Raw genomic sequence first — 25,273 nt, 5'->3', positions numbered from 1 at the left:
TGGTATAGTGTGGTGTTGCTGAGTATGGTAGACTAATGTTATACAATATTATTTGCTGGTGGTTATAATTAGCAAATGAGTGTTTTTTAAATTCGTTTCCAATTCGAAAAGCATTTTAAGAAAGTCCTGCGTATGCCACTGTCTGCAGTATTACGATAAAGCACCTAATGTAATAAACTTTACTGGGAGTAGCACCTAAATGACTGGGCACCACCGGAATGGCCCATTTCGGTGAGTCCGATCCCTTAAGGGGGAATTTTTTCAATTTTTTTTTAAATTATTGGGGTACCGTAGCCTAATTATCATTGCCGTTTTAGGGTTAGGGGTTAGAGGTTAGGAACTCACCGAATCAGACTCACCGAATAGTAGCAGACCCGGGCACCACAGTGCGTTGCTCCTAAATATCCTGATTCCACAGTGTGTGCAGTGTGCACCTATTTGGCAGTCACCTAACTGTCTGCACCTAAAAGACATGCTCCGTAATTTTAGAATTCTTTAGTAGCACCAGAGTTTTTAAGCCTAAACGCCACTTTTAAGGGGTCTGCTACTATTCGGTGAGTCCGATTTGGTGAGTTCAATTCGGTGAGTTCCTAACCCCAAACCCCTAACCCTAAAACGGCAATGATACTTAGGCTACGGTAGGGGAGATGTGGGACCAATGAGCAGGGTGGGACCAATGACCATAGGCTCGATTTCGCCATCCTGTAGGCGTTTTGTTCATTTATTTGTTGTTTTAGTGTCGAGATTTCTTCTTTGTCAAGCACAATGTGTTTTGGTCAACTCAGACTTGCTAGTTTGATTTTAAGAGGCAGAAGTTGTTTTTAGAGGAAAAAATAAGTTTTTTCTGTCGCATTCAATTTTTGTTTTCGAATAGGAAGAGAACATTTTTAAATACTTTTTTTAGTTCAGGCTATGCATCATGGATTGGGTGATAAAACTGCATTGGTTTCCTGTAAAAATTTACACCAGTTTTTTAACCATTGTATAAATGCCGAGATAGAGCAGATGTGGGACCTTTGACCCATGCTTGCCATGAGGTGGGTCAAAGGTCCCCCAATGTTTTTTTTTTTTTTTAGCTTTAATATGCCTACTTTTAAGTTATGCAAAAATAAATATGCCTTGTTTACACTAGAAGTGTTGAACAATTCTTTGAAGGAAGTATTAGAACATGATGTCAGTTTAAGAAAGACTGCCAAAGAAAACAATATTGATAGAAACACTTTGTGCTGTTAGTCAGTAAAGTGTTACGTCATGACACGGCGACTTCGCCAAAGTAGATTGATGAAGCTGGTTTCTATGCGCTTGTGAAAGTGTATTCCAGTGAAGGAAGATGTAAGAGGTTTGCTGGCCTGTTGCTGAATGGTCCTGATGAGTGATTAGGATGGAGATTTTGAGATTTCTTTTTTGAAGGGGAGCGTCAAAATTAAAAATGCTTTTGTATTTCCTGATAATGAGGACTTTGTGAAGTGCTCAGAAATTGTGTGCATTTTTGACAAACCTACACAGGTAGCACGTACCAAAAGGCTTTCTAGAGTTATGCGGTTCAGCGAAGATTCATCTCGCCATGACATTTAATGGTGCATTGTAACTTTGTTTTGACAGTGCATAAACGAACACTTTTCTGATGCTAGACTTGAAATTTCACTTTTCGTATTGTTTTGATTGTATTTTTTTTTGTGCAAAATCAAAAATAAAAACATGAAACCTGAAAGTATTGTGTAGTTTTCGACTCGATTGTAAGGGTGGGTCAAAGGTCCCACGAGGATGGGTCATTGGTCCCACATGTGTGTGGGACCAATGACCCACTTTTTCATTTTTTTATAATTTCAGTTTTGGAAAATAAAACTTCGAGATATTCATTTAGTTTTTGGCATGTAGGTAGATGGGTTTGCTGACACCTTTTCTGGAGATTTTGGTGATTCTGAGAGTCAAGCTTTGAAAAATTTTGGCCAAAGTGTGCAAAAAGGGTCATTGGTCCCACATCTCCCCTACCCAATAATTAAAAAAAAAATTGAAAAAATCCCCCATTGATCGGACTCACCGAAACGGGCCATTCCGACTTTTAAGACATCTGTTTTTTTGATATTTTTTTTTAACTTTTACACTAGTGCTGATGTACTTAGATAAGCCTGATGTGTATACTTAGTAAAATTAGTTCGAAAGTTAGCCTTGCTCTGCTAATTGATAAGAACATGATAGGACAGGGGTGTGCAACCTTTATTACAGGAGGGCCAGATATAAATATGTGGGTGAAACCGCGGGCCGCTTGTTTACTTAACATATGCTTTCTACTAGTAGTTGCAGGCACAAAAAATTAGTTTTTCTGTTATTCTGATGGCATTATTAGGGGACCTTATCTCTTTGAAGAAATAATAAGTTAAGACGCATAAATTTCTGAAGAAAACTGCTATTCAAATTTATTGTCACACTGACTTTAAACGGGTTCAGTAAGAAATTTGCAGCTGGATTCTTTTCCGGGCGACTTCTTCTGTTTTAGAAAAAAATTGTTCGCACAAATACGTTGAGCCAAAAAGAGCCATTTTTGAAGCCATGAATTTTTTCAAATGTGGAATGTCATCTTGGTTGAGAAGTTTTCGGTAAGAATCGCCAAGACTCATTTTTTAAATACTTTGCTTTCAAATCCGTTTTCTCTTGAAGATCAATCAGTTCGTTGGATACCAGCTGGTGCTTTGTCAATGTCTGTGTTGAATGGCGAAGAGAATAAGATTTGAAGTCCTTGAAACAAGCCAAAAATTCATACAATAATTTTTCAAATTGGTCCGCAAGTTCAGTTTTCTCCTCAGGATGCATTCCATAATCTCTCAAAGTTGGAAAGAGGAAAAGATTACATGTCTGTATATGGGCTTTCCAAAGTCGTAATTTGTTTATAAAGCCTTTTATGTGACCATACATTTGATTTGCATACACTGATTTTTTCGCTGCAGTCTTGTGTTGAGATCATTCAGTTGCGTAGTTATGTCAACCAAGAAAGCTAGATTGCATATCCACTTTTTGTCTTCCATTTCAGCTATTGGGTACCCTTTAAGTTTCAAAAAATTCACGACTTCTTTCCACAGTTTGTCAAATCGTCGCAACATGCATCCCTTTCTTAACCAACGCAACTCGAAAAAGTACAGTAGCCTACATCTTTATGTGTCGTGTTGAGACCATCCAGAAACTTTTGAAACTGACGATGGTTGAACTCTCGTGCTCGAATGAAATTACTGCCTTAATAGCCTAACCGTGGGCTCAAGACGTGTTTAAACTTCAAGGATTTTGCTCACAAATTTTGCTGGTGAATAATACAATGAAAAATTGCTATGTTATCGATTTTTCTCTCCTTCAAGGCAGACTTTAAGAGACCTATGAATTCAATGCCAGTTCCGGACATGGATCAAGCACCATCAGTTCCGATTCCGTATAAGCTGGACAAGTCCAGTTCTAGCTTCTCAAAAGCATCAATTATTTCAGTAAAGATGTCAGCACCAGTTGTCGTGCGCTTCATTGACTGTAGTGACAGAAGCTCTTTTGTTTTGTTCAAGTCTTTGTCCACTCCTTTTTACATATATGGCCATCTGTGTTGTGTCCTTCTGGTCTGTACTTTCATCGATCGCAAAACTCCATGAAACAAAGTTCTTCACCTTATCCCTGAGAGCGTCACTAATATCACAAGCAAGATCATCGATACGCCTCGCTATCGTCCACCGTAACAGACTTATTTTCTCGAACTCACTCTTCATTTGAGGGCACATTTCTTCTGCGACATCGATAAGACAGTAAGACACTGCTTCACAAAATTACCGTCAGAATACGGTTTTATAGTTTGAGCTGTTCCCTGTGCAATTCTGTGCCTCTGATCTACTGACGTTCCAAATAATTAAATACAATCAGATTAGCGATGGCTGGTGGGAGATTTCTAAAATGGTTAACAGAAGGTGCGAAATGTAACCTGCAATAATCCACTCTAATGAATTGTTCGCATGTAGACTATCAGACTAAACTAAATTATAAACACGTTTCGCGGGCCGCACACAATTCAAAATTGCCACACCTTTGCGGGCCGCACAATTTTTCTTTGCGGGCCGCATTTGGCTCGCGGGCCGCACACAATTCAAAATTGGCACATCTTCGCGGGCTGCACAATTTTTCTTTGCGGGCCGCATTTGGCTCGCGGGCCGCACATTGCGCACTCCTGTGATAGGAGATTAGGAGAGGTGCTACAGCACATGAAACATAGAAAATATCCAGGTCGAGATGATTAAAGCTGGTGCGGTACCGGTAGTGATCGTACAGCAGAATTAATACTCTGAGTTTGGAACTGCTATTATTCGAGAAGAACTAGAACTTTCCTAATGAATCATAGCCATATGAATTAGGGTTGCAAAATTCCCGGGAATTTTCAGAGCCAAAACTTTCCATGGAACTTTTGGGAATTAACGGGAATTTTGTGGATTTTTTGGGAAACTTTTAAAACAACCTTAATTTGATGTTGAAACAGGAAAATAATGGCCTTATACTGTTTAGAATAAAAGTACTATGTATATTGTATAACTAACATGGTACTTAAGAACATACAAACACATGGTTTAGTTTAATAACTCCAAAAATGAATCAGCACCAATCTGTTTTTGTACAAAGAAAAACAATACTGAGTCAGTTACAAAGTCGTTGTTCAAGTTCATGCCGGTTAGCATCTCCTCCTGCTTGGCTTCTTCAGATGATGTTTTAATGACTGTTCTGGCAGCGTCATCGACTTCAGAGTCAACTTCAACTTGAGTTGACTTGTCTTCACTCGGCTCAAACAATGCCGTTTGTGGAGCAAGTCTTTTAGGCGCTGACAGTTAGGCGCTGGTCTAATAGGCGCGCACACTGTGGCGTCTGGATATTTAGGTGCGGAGCAATTTGGCGCCCGGTCATTTAAGTGCTATTCCTAGTAAAGTCTGTAGATTGTATCAGCTTGGCAGAAAATTATATCATGGCTGCCGTGTGTGAAGCTGCTTAAACCGGCAATGCTTTTCACACAAAATGTTATATTGAACAGAAAAATATATTGTTGTTTTATTGATTTATTATTGTTTTGTTTGTTTTTAGTCCAAGTTTGCACTGGTGAAAGCTTTATCAATAAATTATTCAAGCTTCCGAACATTATTGAGTTCATTTTTAGTTAACTCTTTCGCGACCACGGACGTATACTAGGATGCCACAGGCGCCCCTCAAAAATTAAAATTGCGTCTGATACACTTGAACTTTTTTTTATATGTGACACTTGGTAAAAAAAGCATATGTGAAAAATTTCAATAAGTTTTGATAAAATTTGGACGTCATCAAAACTCAGACATTTCTTCTCAGTTACAGAGTATTTGAACTTCGAACACTTTCTGGTGAACTTACTTACTAATTTACAATCGTACAGACCATGTGTCAATTGTATATGTTCAACAATTTATGAAAAATGCTTAAAAATATGAGGTTTCATGCATTATAAAAAAGGATCCATGTAAAGAAAATGCCTATTGAGATGAAATTACTACAGCATTTGAAGAATCAAAAGTAAAATCATTAACTAATTGTTTTTGTTTATTGAAAACTTTTTGGTCTTTGAAGATCAACTTGGACTCAAAATCAAAAATTTGGATCTTTACGCACTACACATAGTCAGTAAAAACGTAACACAGAAAGATAAACACAAAGCACAATGCTTAGAGTCCAGACATCCACTACTTAACAACAAAATCACAATAGCGTAAAATTGATGGAGGGATTGGAGGCCTACATTTATTTTAACGCTTGCAATAATAGTGAAATGGAAAGATAAAATGGCAATTAATAACACACAACTATCTAGTATCTAATTACAAAGTAAAATGCAGCATAATAGGCTACTGGTATGCTATTACAGGCTGCAAATAATGCTGATTGCAACGTTGTGTAAGCTGACAATACTTTATGGAGTGTTACAGTCTGTACTTTGACAATTGCATGGTTAAAAACCATGTGCCCTCAGACTGTAGTTGTCGAGTACGTTGATTAAGTAATACCTTCTTCGCATTTTCGACTACTTGGAGAATGTTTTGGTAGCGTTCTTCAAGGTTTGAAGTAGACAAAAAGTCATGGGCCAACTTGATGCCACGCTAGCGGCATCATTAACGACTCTGAAAGCATCAACTTTCTTTTTCGCCTCAACATATGATTGTTCTTCATGCCACTCATCAGATGACTTAGAAAGGAATGAGGAGTTTATCTTCATGAGATGAAAAAAGTTCCACGAATCGGGACCGACAAAATCAGGCAGGGAAGCATTTTCACTAAGTTCAGTGACATCTGGAAAAATTGGCTTTCCAAATCCAATTCCAAATCTTTTCAGGAAAATCCCACTATTGTTCTGTTGTTGTTGCAATTTCTGAGAAATTGCATCCTTGTCAGCATTAGAAATATTGGCACTAAACACTTAAACAGTGATAATGAAATCATTTCCTCTGTTAAATACCACAAATGTTTCTTAAAAGCTTTGAGTGCGCATTGAGAAACTGTTGAATCAATTTCTTTGTATGCAGACAATGCTTGTAATAATTGTAGGTCATTCAGCGGAGCATCACAGCTAATGGAGGATGTAAACCACCATGATACATAGAAATAAACTGTAAATTGTAGAAACCTCTTTAACTTTTCGAGTTGAGATGCTTTCATGATGGCATTTTTTTGTGGCAATTTATGAATTTCGTCTTGTAAGAGCACAATTTTCAGTGAATATATAAGTTTGCTCATCCACCTGGCTCTGTGTAATGCATCAGATCTTTGGAGAGACATATCCTTACTGGTAGGTGGCTCAATGTTCAAGTACAATTGACACAAATTCAAAAGTTCTAAGTAGTCGCTTCTTAAAAATTTGGATGATTCTGGATGGAGCTTCATCTGATTTATCAGCTCAGACAATTCTTCCCGCTTGCTGGCAAGCAGATCAATTTCCTCGTACGATTTTGATGTATGAAAACAACCTGATGCGCTATCAGAAAGAGTTTGAAAATTGCTTTTAAAGCGTTGAAATATGGAAATGTTGGGTCCACTGCTGCTTTCTATTTTGAGTTCTTCCCAAACATGCGTCATTATTATCTCCCCAATATGATGCCTGCATGCTGCCCTAAGTAAGCCTTTTCCAAGATGATCTTGTATTTGGATACAGGCCGCAGTTTTGTGGCCCGTATTGCTACTTGTGGTGTCAAACACCATTGCAGCAAGACACAGTACAGTTCCAATTGTTTAACAATTCCATGCTTGCATTGGCTATTTGCTTTCCTTTTGGATCGGATGTTTGTGCAGGCAAATAAGGAACACCAAGCAGTTTTGAGCCTCCAATACCTGATAGTAATATCGGAAGCCTATCAACTTGCTTATTAGGGTTTGTTAGTGACTCCATCATTTTACCATCCCAATGAATGGTTCCAACTTCAGGAGGTACCCAACCTTTTTTAACCGCTTCAGAAATATTGAAAATCGTTTCAACTCTATACCTTTGAGCCGTCATGTGGTTTAAGTTTACGCGAATAGTTTCACCAGAACAACTCTTAATTAACGAGTGTAATGTTGCAGATAATGCAGTTGGTGTTATTCTGTTTTGTAAACTTGTGGCCACTAAACCAGGTGATCGTAAAATGTCGTGTGGTACAAATATTGTGGTACCGGTTTTTACAACTCGACGGTGACTCCTTTTACTTCTTGTGGATGTAGAAGGCTCGGCAGTGTTAACTGCAGTCACTTCATCATTGGTGTCATCGCTAGAAGAAAGTGAAATGTTACTTTTGCTGTTGGATTCAGCCTCTTGACGTTTTATTTCTTTTTCTTTCCTTTGCACTTCTGCTTCTTTTCTAGAATGTTTTTGTTTCAACGTACCTTACGCAAAGCATTGTCTCTCCCTGCCATTGACGCCTCTCTGGTACTTTGCATGCTCCACAAAAATTCTTTATCTTCCTCAATTGACCATCTTCTTCATTACATCGCGAGGCCAGAAAGGAAAAATACCGTACTAAAGCCATTATTCCAAGACCCTGAGTGAGGTCAAGCCAGCTATGTTGATTCAATGTTGCAAGATGGTGAATCGATGTAACAGGCGCGGAGCTGTCATGCTTGACCTCAATTGAGATCTTGACATACTGGCACTGGTCTCCTAACCTAATTCTTGAATTAATCTTGTTTCAATGTTGAGAAAAAGATGAGAAATAGCAAAAAAACTGATGTTCAAACTAGGGAAATCCCCTAGTTTTACTGTATTTCAGTTTAGACCAGTGGTTCTCAAACTTTTTCAGCTTGTGGCACATTAGAAAAAATATAAAACGCACACGGCACACTTGCAAAAGAAGAAAAGTTGCTTTAAAAACATTTATTTTCACGTGTCAATGCGATGGATGTGCTTGTTTATACCAATATAAGCTTCGACTGAAGTTGACAAACATATACCCGAATTTCATCGTCAATTTCAAGCAGTCTCTCTCGTTTACAGCTTTTAATTTCAGTCAAAACAGAAAAGCCATGTTCACATAGCCATGAAGATGCAATGGCAATATAATTTTGGCAATAGGCAATATAATGGCAATATAATTTTGCACGGGATCATGAAATAGAATTTGGAAGTAGACAGCCAAAACGCATCCAAGTTTTTTTGTGGAAACAGCGTTTGAAAAATGGGTCGTTTCGTAAATCAAATGAGCTGTTCTTCTGCAGAAAGATTGCTTGATTCATTGCTTCCAAATGGTGGGAAGTAATGTTAGCAATAGCTAACACAGCAGCCCAATAGTGACGTGGCAATTACCCTGCTGTATCGGCAATGCCATAATAGGTTTCATCGTCACATGTGCTTATTTATCAGCTATTGAAGGAGTTAAAGCGCTTTTAAGTCGCATGCTTGTTTGAATGGCTTATTTTAAATATTTATACAGTTCTTTTCCAAAATTTCAAAAAGATTCGCGGCACACTTGAGAATCTGTTGCGGCACACAGTTTGAGAATCACTGGTTTAGACTTTCGTTTTCAATCTGCACATCCAATTTTTGTCCAATCTCAATCAAACTTTGCAAAATGCCTTAATATGTGAAATGTCACACCAGAAAAAAAGTTCAGGTGATTTCGGCCACATGAGGGCGCCTGTGGCACCCTAACGTATACACACGCCTTGGGATTTTTGCCATGATGACCAAGGAAGTATCCCTACGTCCAAGGTTAAAAGGTAGCTTATTTCAAGCAAAAAAATGTAAATGATGGCAGATCTATAGTCTTTGCCTGTCCTTTTTTGGCTAATTAAAAAAAAAACATTTTGGCGGTGCAGTTATCAGATGAGGACTTCTTAACCCTTTGCTTTTCAACGTTTTTTTGGAAGTTAACTGCTCAAGGGGGGGCCGTTTTTGGATCAAATTCAATCAGCTGTTACGTGTTATCCGCTGATGCTTCTTCAACAGAAGTTGCACTGGTGTGAAAGCAAATCATTTGTCTATAAGTTTGAAAAGTCATTATTTTAAAATTTTATATGTTAAACTTGATATTTCAATTTTTGCAAAGGTACCCAAAAACGACAATTTTGATTTAACTTGCCGCTATTTAATTACCGTGCTAATCCGATTTCATGCAAACTTCTAAATAACAAAGAGCTCGATCGAACGCACGAAGTGTGTGTGCGGTGTGCCGAATCATTGCATTGATTAGAATTTACGACTTGCGACCAAATCTTATTGTAAGCTACTCACTGATTCTAAAATAGTTACAATCAGAGTAACATTGTTACACGAATTTGAAAAAAAATCAAAACTGCGTTTGTTGTCTTACATTTTTATCCTAAACTAATGCATTCCGAAACTCATGGCTAGCTTCTAGTTTTATGGAACCAAATTTTTCATAAGTAACAGCTTAGCCTGCTTGAATAGCTGTTTACATCTTCGTTTGTGTATTTTAGGTCTACAATTGAGTTTGTAGTATGAATATTTTTAGTAGAGAGAAGACAATTGAACATGTTGTTGAAATTATCTGAAATTTCTAAGTTCAAATTAGGTGCTTTTGAAATTGTGGATTTGTGTCAAGTCGCATCACAAATATCATGCAGGCCACATCATAAGTCATTTCGCTTACGGGTGTTTATAAACATGACTCATAAATTACATCAACAAAAAATACAGCATTTACATCAACAAAGCTAAGTTCGAAGCTCACTTTTTATTGAAGATTGTGTCAATCAATTTGAAAATACATTTTTAGTCCGCCAGCGTCGAAATAATGCAACAGCGAATTGAGGAACATGCGTAAACAAAGGAAATGTGAAATTACCCACAGTCAGCAAATCTACATAAATTTAACGTTTACAAATGTTGAATCAATGTAAAAGGACTGGATTGCTGACTGGGTCCTTATTGTTTGAAGCACTAAAAATACGCGTAAAAGCGACAACATCAGCAAGGCAGTGATTATGTTTCTGGCCAAAAAAAAAAAAATAACTTTTGACTTCAAAGATAAAAATGATTATAATGAAGCTTCAAAGTTTGTCGTAAAAAATTTTACAGAGATACAATAAACATAATCATTTTGTGCCAGATTGTGAGAAAATTTCCTAGATTCTTTCCAACCATTTGCAGGATTGCAAATTATTTTCCATAACTTTATATTACTAAAAAATGGCTTCTTTGTTGAAACGACCGGCTACAATTCTATAAAAAATTCTTAGGCCTACTACATTGAAGTAATGAAATTTTTTTTGTGATTTTGCTGATGACGTTTTACAATATCCGAGAAGTAAAAAATAATAATGATGAATTATTTTACAAAACCGTGGTTTGCAAGTGCTTCACAAAAAATTGTTGGGGGAAAATTTACTATTAGACGTAAAACGTTTGTAAAAGAAAATTGTCGATTTACGTATTTATAATGTTTATTGCGCTGTTATCGAATTATAAACTGCCTGTAGGCTATTGTCTACCTTTGTAGTTGCCGGCCAGCTTAGAGCAGCATGCAAACTAAGCGTTTATGGTATTTGCATCGTGTTATGATTCTCGAAAATTTCCCACAAGGTCTTTATTTTTATCGTGATATTTTCTGCCTCTTCTGTCCTAAACTTGAAGTTATTGTGCAGCACAATCCACATCGGTTTTTAGACTCAGTCTTCATTGAAAATCTTTTGTGTGGTGCATCATTTCAAGTAGTGTCTTCCCCTAAACTGTTACACAAATTGCCCAGAACCAGGTTGATTATTATGTATCTTACAGCAGTTGAGAGCCCGTTTATTGTATGTGTGGAATTATTACTGTAGATGTCTGACTAAATTCATGCCAAAGTCGAGCAAATTCTGCTTTCGGGATCCTTGCCGTTATTTACGGTATTTTTTGTTGATAAGTTTAGGCAGCATTTTTCCAAGATAAATGAAGACATCGGTATTGTTCGTCACTTAGATTTAGTTTTCTCAGCATTGTTTATTCATTCTTTGATCCACTAGTTTCTCCCACTTTTGGTATAATTGGATCGTTTATAAATGGCGGGTCTTCACAATAGCCGGCCTCTTATATATTGGCGCAACGTATTCAGATGTTGAATCAATGATGAAAAAAGCTGATTTGTTGTTTGTCTTATGTGACGCCTAACTTTATGCCTCGTCTACAGTACAAAATATTTTGTAATGTACGTTGTGTACATTGTACATTTTGTTTGTAGGCCTACATTACAAAATATTTTGTAATGTAGATGAGGCATTATCATCTTTATTTTGCGCTTTTTGGAACAAAACACAGTGCACTGTGAAACAAAAATACAGGACATAACAACAAGTAGGCGACATAAAGCATTGAAGGGACGCCATCGAGTTAGCTGATATGTGTAAATGGAGCCTATCTCATACTTTTGAGTGTATCTCACAATTACTGTTTGCAAAAACGCCATTTCTCCGGCTTCTCCCAAAAGCATTTGCAGTGATACATTTCCTCAATTGCAAGTTTTGTCAATGAGAGCATTTCCATAGAACGTTTATTTCGAAACCAGGTTTTCGTGTCTTTATCCAAGAGAAGATTTCTTATTGTAACGTTTTTTATTCGTCAATGAATATTATCTGCTTGAAACAACTGTTTTGAATAGTTTGTGGCCTCCATAGCCTACTATTTTGATCGTGGATTGCTATTCTTCTTTGTAGAGCTGATAACGCAAAAAACGTTTGCTATTATTGTTTCTAATTAACAGCTTTGCGATCACTGGCTTTTCTTTGTAGCATAAGAAATAACGCGCTTTGTATTATTGAGGTCAAACCAAACAAAAGAAAGCAAGAGGATGCTTCTCTCTGCTCGCGCATATCGATGCACGAAGCAATTATGAGCTTATGGCTTGTCATCGCAATGTAATCCATTTCACGCTTTGCTGGAAGTGAGCTAGAAATAGCAAAAATTCACCAAAATCTTGAATTTACAAGAAAACTACACAACTTTTAGCATCAAATTTAATATCATCAGATCCGCCTGGCAATTTTAGGAAAAGTCAAGAAAAACCAAGTGCATGGCGTTACTGTGCTTCAAATAATTAAAGGAAATATGAGGGGGGGGCCAAATCTGGCCTCCCTTTGAGGAGCAAAGTGTTAAAGATGGGGACACAGTGGATTTTTTTTCTTTTACTCATTGGAATTGGCAGTCAAAACTGACTAGGCAACCCCTTACTTTGGAATTTCTCGATGAAAAAGACTGTAGGCTAAATTACGTAAACTTTTTGCTTAAAATTATAATATAACGTTTTGTGTGAAAAAGCATTGCCGGTGTAAGCAGCTTCACTCACTGAAGCCATGACCAACAACGCACACGCATTAGCAAAACAATATATTTTCCTGTTCAATATAATATTTTGTGTGAAAAGCATTGCCCTACGCCCCTCCCTGCCAAGCTGATACAATCTACAGACTTCACTAGGAATAGCACTTAAATGACCGGGCGCCACAGTGCTCCGCACCTAAATATCCAGACGCCACAGTGTGCGCGCCTATTAGACCAGCGCCTAACTGTCAGCGCCTAAAAGACGTGGACCCGCCGTTTGACCTGACTGATACTAGTTTTTCCGCCTTTTCATTTGCGAGCCTATTGCGGACCTTGGTGTGAGTGTTCCCGAATATGATCAGTATTTTTTTTAATATTGAAAAAGTATGCATAAGCCTCATTCTTAATTAACACCAAATTAGTCTTTATAATAGTTAAAAAAAAAAAAGAAATGCTTAAGATAGGTTTTTGAAATTTTTTTCTAATTGATGAAATATTTAGCAGATGTTTTAAACATAATAAATGCCAAATGAAAATTCCCAATATTCCCAATATTTTCGGGTCCTTCAAAATTCCTGGAAAGTTTCCAGGAAAGTTTCCGAAATTCCCGGAAACTTTCCACCCCTTTACAACCCTAAAATGAATGGAACTTTTCTTACACCATCACTTGTTATAAAGGCAAAAGTGGTGCTTTTAAGTCTTAACAGATTAAATTACAGAGGTCTCGAGTTAAATGATCAAGTTCTTAAACTTATTGAGAGGGTGTTTGAGCCTATCATTCGTGAGCAAGCCGGTATTTTTTCAATGCAGTTTGTTTTTATGCCATGACGTGGAATCACTGATAATGCAATTTTTATTCTGCGTCAGTTGCAAGAGATCTATTTTTGTTGACCTGGAAAAGGTTTTAGATCGAGTGCTAGCTGCTAATAAGAGTGCTATGGTGGCCGGTGGGCTATGTGATATGTCGATAGTTGGTACTAAAAAGCAGTTAATTAAAGTTGTTGGAGCCATGGCCAGGGGCCATGGCCCATGGACGAGTGCTCAAAATCTAGTGTTTGAGTTAATGAGTTATTGAAAAGTTCAGTTCAGAATTTCAAGTATCGGTGTGGGTTCATCAAGGGTCAGTATCAGTACTGAGTCAGTTTCAGTTGTAGTTTGTTGTTGTGATGGGGGCACTCTCCAGTGATTTCTGTTGTAGTTGCCCTTAAGATATGTTGTATGCAGATGACCTTGTCATTGCTGCTGAGCATCTTGCTGGGTAGTGGGTTGGATCACTGGACCAGAAGTTCTCAGTGTGGAAACCTAGGTTTGAATCCTATGGTCTTAACATGAATGTCAAGAAGACTATGATCAGTTGATCACACTCCTCAAGTTGTAAGAACTATGATACCAGTTTAAGGAAAGAGGGAAATATCCATGTGTGTGTCGGTGAAGCCTTGACAGGAACTCTATTTACCGTGCTCATTGTAAGAAATGGATTCACAAATGTTCAGGGGGAGTGGCTCTCTCAAGGAAGATTATAACTTTAAATGCAAAAACTACCTTGATGAAGCATCGGTAGTTTCGGAGCCAACTGCTGACGTTCTGACAAGCTTACAATTGATGGTGCAAAAATTGACATCGTATCTGCCTTTTGCTATCTTGGTGACATGATTGGGCAATCAGGAAGCTGATATGGATGCCACTGCAGTGAGGATGCAATTGGCATGGAAGAATTTTTGTGAGCTCATCGCTATCCTTACAGACAAGGATATTCCCTTCAGTAGTCGCGTTCATGTGTGTAATATGTGTGTGAGGAGTGTTCTATTATATGCAAGTGATGTCTGGCCATCACTGTTAAAGACCAAAATTAGCTATGTCTCATGTGACCGAAGAAATTCCAGTTTTTTTACGTTAACGGGAATAACCATTAAGAACGTCCAAAGAAACGTTGGCTCGACAACATTCGAAAAGATCTGCGACTAGAAGATTTTGTTTCGGTTGACCCTCTGAACCGGGCGGCATGGAGAAATACCGTCAAACAATGTAGACATTTGTTAGCGTCTGACCTTCGCAATATGCAAACAAGAGATTTTAATCGTATAAGTTGATACATAGGTTAAAAAAAAGGCTGCCAAAATAAATTTGAGAAAAATCTAATCTACTAAAAAATTGTGGCACTCTAAAATTTAACCACTTGGTAGAATGGTAGTGTTTTTAAAAAGTATGCACAACGGAAAAATGGATATAAATGCTATGGCTTATTTAAAAATGGGTGTAATTCTACAAAGTCTACGTAATAAAACTACAAATTCTATGTAATGAATCTAATGTTATATGTTTCCTAATATTTTTAGGGTCAAAAATACATTTTTAAAAGGTATAGAGACCTAAAACAGTAAAACAGCACTTCTTGAAAGAAACTTTGTTCGTGATTGGAGTAAGTTTGTAAGATTCTGCAAACATTTCAAAATACATTTTTATTTCATTTCATTACAAGTACTTTCAAGTAAGCCTAAATTTGATAATTAGACAGTTTGTAAAATAAATTTATATATATATGCAACATGTTATAGCCTACATAGTAGGGTGATAACCGAAAGCATTTTTAAGGTTGCTACCGACTTTGAAAGCTGCACATAATACACACATGGGTTATTTTCCCTGTCAACTCAACAGGGTGTGCAAGCTCGACCCTCTTAGATTTTCTTGAAATTCACACTAAAGTTTCATATTGATGTATAATGAACACAAAAAAAATTTCAGCTCATTGTCTCAAGACGTTTAGAAATTACAGCCCTTCAAAGTCACCAAGGTCCCTCAAAATGCGTTCGCATGTACATTTTCCTCTATATTTGGGTCTTCATAACTTTTAATCTAAAGCATTTACAAAGCTGAAATTTGGTATTTTGATTAAGAAGCAGCCCTAGTTTTCATATCTACCACCAAAATTGCTAATTTCAAATTAGTTTTAGATATAGAACCTTTCAGTAATGAAGCCCGAACCATTTTTACACCCTCCAAACTTCAATAATTTCACATTTGTTTGGTGTCAGTCTCATGGGGGTTAATTATCAACTAGTATAAATTAATGATATGCAAAATGGTAGTTCTATGACTATTGGTTTGGGAGAAAGCGGACATCAAAAATTAATAAAAATTTTCAAATGTAAAAAATTTCAATTTTTGAAAGGTTCTATATCTAAAACTAATTTGAAATTAGCAATTTTGGTGGTAGATATGAAAACTAGGGCTGCTTCTTAATCAGAATACCAAATTTCAGCTTTGTAAATGCTTTAGATTAAAAGTTATGAAGACCCAAACGTGGAAGAAAATTTACATGCGAACGCATTTTGAGGGACCTTGATGACTTTGAAGGGCTGTAATTTCAAAACGTCTTGAGATAATGAGCTGAAATTTTTTTTGTGTTCATTATACATCAATATGAAACTTTAGCGTAAATTTCAAGAAAATCTAAGAGGGTCGAGCTTGCACACCCCGTTGACGTTAAGTTGATATGGAATTGACCCATTTGTGTATTACGTGCAGCTTTCAAAGTCGGTAGCAACCTTAAAAATGCTTTTGATTGCTCTAAAAATTTGACAGGATTATTTTTTCAGGTATTGACACGATACAAGACGGTGCCCCATCGAATTAAAAAAAAATTCAATTTATGAATCACCCTACTACATAGCCTACTGTTTTTACATTTATTTTTACTTAAGCTAGAGCATTCTTATGCATTTTTCAATTTTGCAGTCCTCGAAAACTCCACCAAATGGTCGAATTTAAAAGTTCCATAACTTTTTAGTAAATTAAAGATTTGTCCAAATTTTTGTACTCTTTTTTTGACTGCTATATTTTACATATTTTACTTATATTCTATAATTATAATTATATATTATATTTTACATGAACTCAAAGTCACAAATTTCTGAGACTATTGGCTACAAGGGTTTGATGATACTGAATAATAACCCTTTCCAGACCTTTTCTCTTGTGTCATGAAAAATATTCACATGGGTCATTAAATACGATATTATAACTTTCTATTAACATGCCTTATTAGGTTTGGAGACAGTAAGGGGTTCAGTTAAGGTAGTTGTTTAGGATTAAGGTTGGACATTATCACATTTGTTTTCTTCACTGTAGAATGTAGAATTGTAGATGCTCTCAAAAACCAGCCACTGGCAGATGGGTCATTGCATCAATGCCTTCTGTTGATCGACTGTTGTATAAAGCTATCAATGTTTTTATTTCAATTTCAGAGAATCGATTTTATTGATGTAGCAACTGGCTCACTGGGCCAAGGCATCAGCATGGCGGTTGGGATGGCTTATGCAGGGAAATATGTTGACAAAGCTAGGTACTTTATTGCGTAATGTAGACTGGTGGTTTTCAAAATTTTTTGGACTACAGTACACCAAAGAATTTCGAAATGCACCTCACTACCTCAGCCCATTGACTTAAAAAGTTAATAGTTTTTTTTGTTATTGTTTTTTACTAACTGCTAGATCAAAGCTGCAACGTTAAAAAAACTATACAGTAACATGATAGAAGTTACTTGTTAGCTTTAGTTTAATTGTTGTATTATATACCAGTCAACAAAGGTGTAGCGTGCTACATTTTTGTTTGAGTAGCATCACTAATATTTTTTAAATGTATCGGAGAAGCGCTACACCACTTTCAGTCGCACTCCTACTACTTGTTACTTTCCAATTTAAACTGAAACAAATGATTCGTTTTTTGAATCTTTTTCATGGAAACAATGAGTGAAAAAATCAAAGCAGAAATCATTCGACTATTGCTCTATCTATTAAGGGGTCTGCTACTATTCGGAGAATCCGATTCGGAGAGTCCGATTCGGAGAATTCCCTATTCGGAGACAGCCTTTTTCGGAGGAACCCTTTTCGGAGAATTTTGTAAAATCACAGCGAAATATATATTGTATATTGAAAGGAATTAGCTTACAATAGAATCGATATTGTTTCATCCACCTTTGCGTCATGTTTATGTCATTTGTCATGTCATTTATTTTTAAATAAGCTATTTGTTGATTTCATATTATGATATTTCAAATATATCTCATCCAGTGTCTGCTTTTGAGTGCCTTCAGCCTGTAAGTTAGTATTTTGGGGAGCAAGTTTTTTAGGCGCAGACAGTTAGGCGCCGGTCAAATAGGTGCGCACACTGTGGCGTCTGGATATTTAGGTGCGGAGCACTGTGGCACCCGTTCATTTAGGTGCTATTCCCAGTTAAGTCTGCAGATTGTATCAGCTTGGCAGGGAGGGCAATGATTTTCACACAAAATGTTGTATTGACCAGAAAAATATGTCATGGCTTCCGTGAGTGAAGCTGCTTAAACCGGGAATGCTTTTCACACAAAATGTTATATTGAACAGAAAAATATATTGTATTTTAATGCGCTTGTTCGGCATTTATTTGTTGTTAGTCCAGGTTTGCGTCGGCGAAAGCTTTATCAATAAATTATTCAAGTTTCCGAACATGACTGAGTTCACTTTTAGTGAGTCAAATAATAACTACACTAAACATCAGTAAAAGATATACCGTAGCCTATATTCAAGCAGGTGGTAGGCTTGAGTGAAGAGTAACTTAGTTTTAAAACCCCGACTAGGTTTAATAACGAGCAAAGTCGCACCATTATGCTTGCAACTTGTAGCCAGGGTTCATACGCCCTATAGAAATGTATTCATGTAGTAGACCGTCGTTTCATACGTACTCGCCACACGACCAATCCATCCCGAGTAGAAGTAATTGCGAAAGATAACAGATTAAGTAAGGTTCGATCTGGCTGCTACCTGTGTTCAGGATGCATAGCAAATGTCCTGTGGAGATGTGCTGATATCAAGAGTAGTAGAGCGTTGTCTCGCACCTCATTTCCACACGCGCATTAACAAAACAACAAATTTTTCTGTTCAATATAACATTTTGTGTGAAAAGCATTGCCCTACCTGCCAAACTGATACAATCTGCAGACTTTACTGGGAATAGCACCTAAATGAACGGGTGCCACAGTGCTCCGCACCTAAATATCCAGACGCCACAGTGCACGCCTATTTGACCGGCGCCTAACTGTTTGCGCCTAAAAGACGTGGACCTGTATTTTGAACAGACTGTTCAAAATATTTGTTTTACATCAAAACATTCTTTTTCACAAAAAGATGCTGTAACTCAAAACAGTCAAAGAACTTCTGATAACGGCGTCGCAGGATACATGTCAATTTTATGTAAGCAACCATTTAAATTTAATATATAGTTCAAAAATAAATTTAATTCGCTTTTTATTTTTCGCTAAATTTCAATTCAATTTATTTTTCTTTGTCGGAATGCGAAAGAAACGATAATGTGGAATAAAATACAAAATTCTCTAAATAAACAGAAGTCGAACAAGTTGGATTTTCAAAAAATCTCCGAAAAAGGCTGTCTTTAAATCAGAATTTCTCCGAATTGGACTTTCCGAAACGGGCCATTCCATCTACTAGGTACTAAGAGCCTATCATGTAGGACTAGACCAGTTGTGCTCAAGCTTTTTCAACAAATTGTATAATGGTCCCCTTGTGATTTTTTTGCCATAATGATGACGGGAAAATTGCCATAATGAAGATGACGGGAAAAAGCGACTGTCTTGCGCAAGACAAAGAAAAGATGGAGTTAGTTAGTTTGGATATAGCAATCATGTCCAAATGTCTGTTTAAGAAAAACTTGCAGCATTTTTTCAAAACTACTTTGTGGTCCCGGAATATTACTTCACACACCTGTGGCTCGCGACCCCAAGTGGGGTTGCCATAACTCACCATATTCAATTTATTACCAAAAAAAGTCTGATACGTTTTTGTTTTAGTTCGCAACCTTTGCCTTTGTTTTGGAGTACAGCTTGTTACCTCGTGTCACAATAAACCATTGTGGTGCAATAATCAACAACTGAATAGTTGCAACAAGTAGGACAGAGCAAAAGCATTCACAGTGCTAGTTTAGACTAACTTTTTATTATTCAAGGTGACTCCAGAACGAGCAAATAGTTATTTATGCAGGTGTAGTGTGCAGACATTTCACCGGTTGTTTACAGCTTGCTTTGCAGCTAGTAGCCTAATGGTAATTTGTAGTTAGAAAGTATAGCCAAATAATGTAAATATTATACAAAAATGGCAGCAAAAATACCAGAAAAAGATCATATGACAAGGCTTTTTTACAACTTGGTTTCACTGAATTTAATGGCAAACCAAAGTACCGTATGTAATCTGTCTTAAAGTTCTAGCAGAAGAATCGATGAAGAAAAATAAACTTAAACGTCATTTAGAAAAAAAATCATCCAGGCTGTGTGAATAAACCATCTGAGTTTTTGAACATAAATTGCAATCTCTTGCATCACAAGCAACTGTGATGAAAGCATTTACTGCAGTAAATAAAGCTGCTTTGTATTCTTCGTATGTCTTATCAGATTGCAAAGTAAAAGAATGCCCATGCAATTACAACTGGAGAAAGGTTGCTGATGCCAGTAACGAAAGAAGTTGTGAAAATCATGATTGGAGAAAAAGAGAGCAAAAAATTGGATTTAAATTCACTATCAGCTGCATCAGTAAAATGTAGAATTGAAGATATGTCCAATCAGGCCCGTAGCCAGCCGGGGACAAGGGTGGGCCTGTCCTCCCTGGTAAAATCCCAACATTTTCGAGTAACAGCTACAATTACAATGATTTTGCCCATCTTTTCCGTTGCAGAGCTCCGACCTAGGCCCAATTTATCTACAATTGTTTTGTTTAGTTAACAGCTAAGATGATTAAACAATTTCGCCCCCCCCCCCCTTCCCCCCTCCTTTGGCAACCTCAACATGTTCCATTCAACCAAGGCCAACACGTGTTAGGTTGGTAGAAAAATTGTCAAAAACTGCAAAATAAAAATGTTGTGGGAAAGGATGATAACCTAGCAAAGAGGGATAAGTTTTCCAGCAGACCTACAAACTGGTACAAATTAGGCTATTTGATATCAGCTGTCGCTATTTTCGGTACCATACCTAATTCTTAGGGTCAGTGATAACCAATTTGTGCAGTGATAAACGAAATTTGTGCAGTGATAAATCGCTAAATGTGCAGTGGTAAAGCAAGTGGTTTTTGAAGACAACGCATACAAAATATAAACCCGTAATCTTTTAAGCAGTGTTTATTTTTTCTCTTCAATCCAATCAGTGTAAATAAATTTTGTTTCTAGTTTTCTGATCTGTGAAGTGTTCAACCTTGCAGCAAATATTGCTACATTTAGATCTAGCACTGCCTTTGTGAGTGTGGATTCTCAGTGTTAACAAGGGTTGACGCTCCCACTAGACCAGTGGTTTTCAACCTTTTTTCTTTCGTGGCCCATTTTTGTTGCACAAAAATTCTTATGGCCCATTAATTGTTTATGCAAGAAAAAAACTGCAAAATAGATTAAAAACAAAAAAACAGCAGAAAATGTTCTAAAACAGATTATACCGTGCATCAATGAGATGCGTGCTCCACTGCTCCTGAACGTTATTGACCAACTTGTAGTTACAGTGGTTCTCAACATTAATGCCGTATTCCTTCTTTGAAAGACTAGACACAACTATTGTCAATTTCTCCCCACAATTCACAAATAAATACTAAAAACAGATCTGCACAAATTTCAGTAGGCTACTGCTTTCAGTTAGGCTACGACTTGATAGTAATCACAAAGTGGTCTATATTACATCATAAAGTGTTGTAAAAGCTCGACGTTGATATAAAACTTTGTGCTCAGTCATAAATAAATTAACCATTTCAATAGATTATCAAGAAAATGAAGTATCTTCTGACAGGTGTCAAACCCACAACAATGCTTGATATGAACGACTCGGTTACATGTCTTGTAATGCAAACAAACTCATTTTTACACGAGTCAGTTCAATTATATAGCTAAAAATCGATTTCGATCAGCTAGAAGCTAGATCATTTTCAGTTAAGCTTAATTATCCATTTGAATAAGCTTAACTGAAGATGATCTAGCTTCTAGCTGATTGAAATCGATTTTTAGCTATATAGGCCTATGATTGAACTGACTCGTGTGAAAATAAATTTCTTTGCATTTCAATAGATTATTGAGATAAATTTACATTTGATTTACATTTTTTCCCAATTCCTTTCAACACGATTATACCTCCCTTTAAGTTTAAAAATTTCTCCTTAAGGAGCCAAGTGGCTCCCTATAAGAACCACACTGTTGCAGTTGCTTAAAATCAGCGTTCGTATATTATGCAACAGATGGCATTGATCGCACCACTCCACCAAAATTATTATTTCAATAATTATAATGAAAATTACCATTCTGCAGCAAATTACAGCAGCATCAATCGCGATTCCTTGTTGCTACAATCAAAACAACTAAACAAAACACACAAGTGTAAAATTAACAATAGTAACACAAATGAAACTAAATTTTTCACTAACTCTGACAAATTTTTAAATAGGTTTGTGGCCCACCTCAAAATCTTTCCATGGCCCACTAGTGAGCCATGACCCACTAGTGAGCCATGGCCCACGGGTTGAGAACCGCTGCACTAGACGGAGCATGTTACAACCAAGACAGGCAAACTTGGTGCTTATGGCCTTTGAACATTCTGTATCGAAATCTATCGATTTAGACTTGTTTGTGAGATGGTTTGCATCCAGACATCCACGACTGCAATTGCAATAGACTAGCTCACGGGTGTATAGGCGGAATGTAATCATATATATCAAAATCTCTCGGCACTAGCTTCTTCGAGCCAGTTAAAGTTTTTGCTCATAACAAGTACCGCTATTTATACAACAAGTCAATAATTGCTGTGTTATGTTGGTCATTGTAATATGGTTGCCGTGATTTAACTAGCGGATAAAATAAGAGACCAGTGTTGGTCTTAACACTAATCTGATCTATTGCAATTTTTGTGGATACCGGTATTTAAGAGGTTAAAATGCCAAAATCATTTAAATTTTTTCTGACCCCCCTAACAAAAAGTTGCCCCCCCCTGCTCTGCGGTCTGGCTACGGCCCTGTGTCCAATGACGGTCTTAACCACAATGTAATTCAAGTAAATGCTTCTGCATGGTATGCATTATGCAATTCAATTAGATAAGTCTACTGATGTTGCCGGCCTGCCTCAAATTTCTGTATTTGATATACCAATGAAGGAGAAGTATTAGAAGAGCTTCTATTTTACAAATCACTGCAGTTGCATACTATAGGCGAAGAATGAAGATATATTCAAAAGTCTTGATAAGTTTTTTAACGGTAATTCTATATCCTGGGAAAAATGTGCTGGAGTATGTACCGATGGTGTGGCAGCATGTACTGGCATCAATTCGGGAGTGGTAAAAAAAATTCTGGACAAAGCACCAAATGCAAAATGGACGTATTGTTTTTTGCACAGACAAGCACTGGTCGCCAATAATTTATCTGGGGAACTGAATGATAGTTTGAATTCTGTGTTGAAATGTGTAATTTATTTTCTTGTTTGTTTGATGAGATGGGTGCTGATCACACAGGGTTGCTATTGCATGATACAGAAGTGCGTTGGTTGTCACATGGTCGAGTACTCAAGCGCGTTGATGAACTGCAAAATGAAATTGTTATTTTTGTAAACAAACAGGATCATTCGGCCTTGGCTGAACGGTTTGGTCAGGAAAAGTTCATTGCAAATGTGGCTTACTTGGCCGACAATGTTTGAATCAATCCATGCAGGGTTTTGGCTTTACAATTATTGATCACACTGCTAAAATTACCGCTTTCTACAAAAAAACTTACCCTGTGGCAAAGTTATGTGAAACGAAATGAGTTTGACATGTTTCCTTTTCTTAACTACTACAATACCTTGTCGACAGAGATGTGTGTATGCAAAATACCATCAGGCCTCGAAATTCGTTTTTGCCGACGGCGGACATACGTGTCCGGTCTGAGCAGCTATCTCGGCGGACAAATTAAGTCTCACGGCGGACACACCAGTTTTAGCGTCGATCGTCATACTTAATAACTTTATCTTGATAATTCTTCGCCATTTGAGAACTATAGCTATGGTTTAGAAGGCTTTTTAAAATTTTAGCAAAGTCACTCTGAAAGGCTATCATCAGCACAACGACGTGCGCTTGAAGAGTCAAGGCGCCATGTAGCTGCTTAATGTGCGCAGTCGCGCACAACTGAATAACTTCCACCGAACGAGATCGTGTGGCTTCTTGCGTCACAATGCTCTGGGCACGAGTCGGAAAACTTCTACACTAACGCTACTATTTTCTACTGTGCAAAGTTTCACAGGCTTTTTTCTTCAGGTTTATTTTTGCGTGTCATGTGAGCGAAAGTGAATTTTTCCAGGGCCTTTTCTTTCTTACTGTAATACCAAAACTTAACAAATTTTGCTGCATCTTGCAGTAATAGCCTACTAGTAGCCTATAAATCTAATTTTGTAACCGACCTTGCTTTATCTATGTTACTCGGAGATCAAAGCCAGACATTGTGACGTAAGACTTGAAATAAGTTGCGCGTGATTAGTATAGAAGTACCAGTAGGCTACTCCCATCGATTCTTAGCGAAGAATTCACCTTTGTTACGCAAATTCAATGTCAGCAAGAAGAAGAATGTCATCAATAGTTGAAGCAAAATAAAAATCGAAAGTTTTCCTGCTTGAATGGAAGCTAAGGGATACAGTATTCACATTTTCTAGATGCGCGCTAGAATGCACGGGGAATTAAATTCTCGCAACAATTGTTCGTGCTATGCAATGACGATTTGTATCGCTCCTGTGTTATTTTTCGGCGGACAAATATAACCGATCTAGATGGTACTTCCCGCGGACATCACATGCTGTGACGGCGGACATGTCCGCCGTGAATTTCAAGCCCTGTACCATACTTGGACACCTTCAGCAGTTTAGCAAAAAGTTTGAGCACTACTATAGCAACATCCTGGCGCCGTCCAAAGAACAAGACTGGATAATAGATTCTTTTTTGAAATTTACTTGAAGAAACTGCTCCTGCGTGTTACGGAAGAGTTTACAGAAATGATAGCTGATGCGGCAAACCGCACTTCTTAACTTGTTAAAAACGAAACACCCAAAGGTCTCAGCAAATATTCACTTTTGGGTGTCAATGCACTCAACGTACCGACTACGGTATGTCAAATTTTGTTATTCAACTACAGTAGAACTCGGTTAATCCGGATTCGATTTGACCGGCGATTCCGTCCGGATTAGGCGAAGATCCGGATTAACCGATGACGGTTCTGTCAAGCCTGACGTTACCTAGATAGAAGAGTATCGGTAAAAAATTACCGAAATTGAACGCATTAGTGTGGTCATCTGTCAATTCCAAGACGCGCGATCACCATATTAGCGATAGAATTCTTTTGAAATGCAGTATGCATGTAAAACGACTGTATTTGTAGACTCTGCGTCTAACGCAAGAACACACTGGCAAAAGTTATATCTTCAGACATGCGTGTCGGAATAATCTGTAGTCACTCAAAACTTTTGAAAACAGTTACGGAAGACGAGTTTCTTTGG

General features: G+C 37.3%; 1 protein-coding gene across 2 annotated transcripts in view; it reads left to right on the top strand.

The window, feature by feature from the left end:
* Nucleotides 1–25,273, top strand: part of LOC145764573 (transketolase-like) — a 90,864-nt gene that overhangs the window by 39,996 nt on the left and 25,595 nt on the right. For both annotated transcript variants that reach the window (XM_082576200.1, XM_082576199.1), the window contains exon 5: nucleotides 17,002–17,099. In XM_082576200.1, coding sequence (XP_082432326.1) covers nucleotides 17,002–17,099 — 98 coding nt within the window. The remainder of the gene's footprint in view (nucleotides 1–17,001; nucleotides 17,100–25,273) is intronic.

This window comes from Aplidium turbinatum, chromosome 2 (assembly GCF_918807975.1).
Source record: "Aplidium turbinatum chromosome 2, kaAplTurb1.1, whole genome shotgun sequence".
Classification (NCBI taxonomy): Eukaryota; Metazoa; Chordata; class Ascidiacea; order Aplousobranchia; family Polyclinidae; genus Aplidium; species Aplidium turbinatum.
The sequence above is the reverse complement of the archived record's forward strand: the minus strand, read 5'-3'. Positions and strand labels throughout refer to the sequence as shown.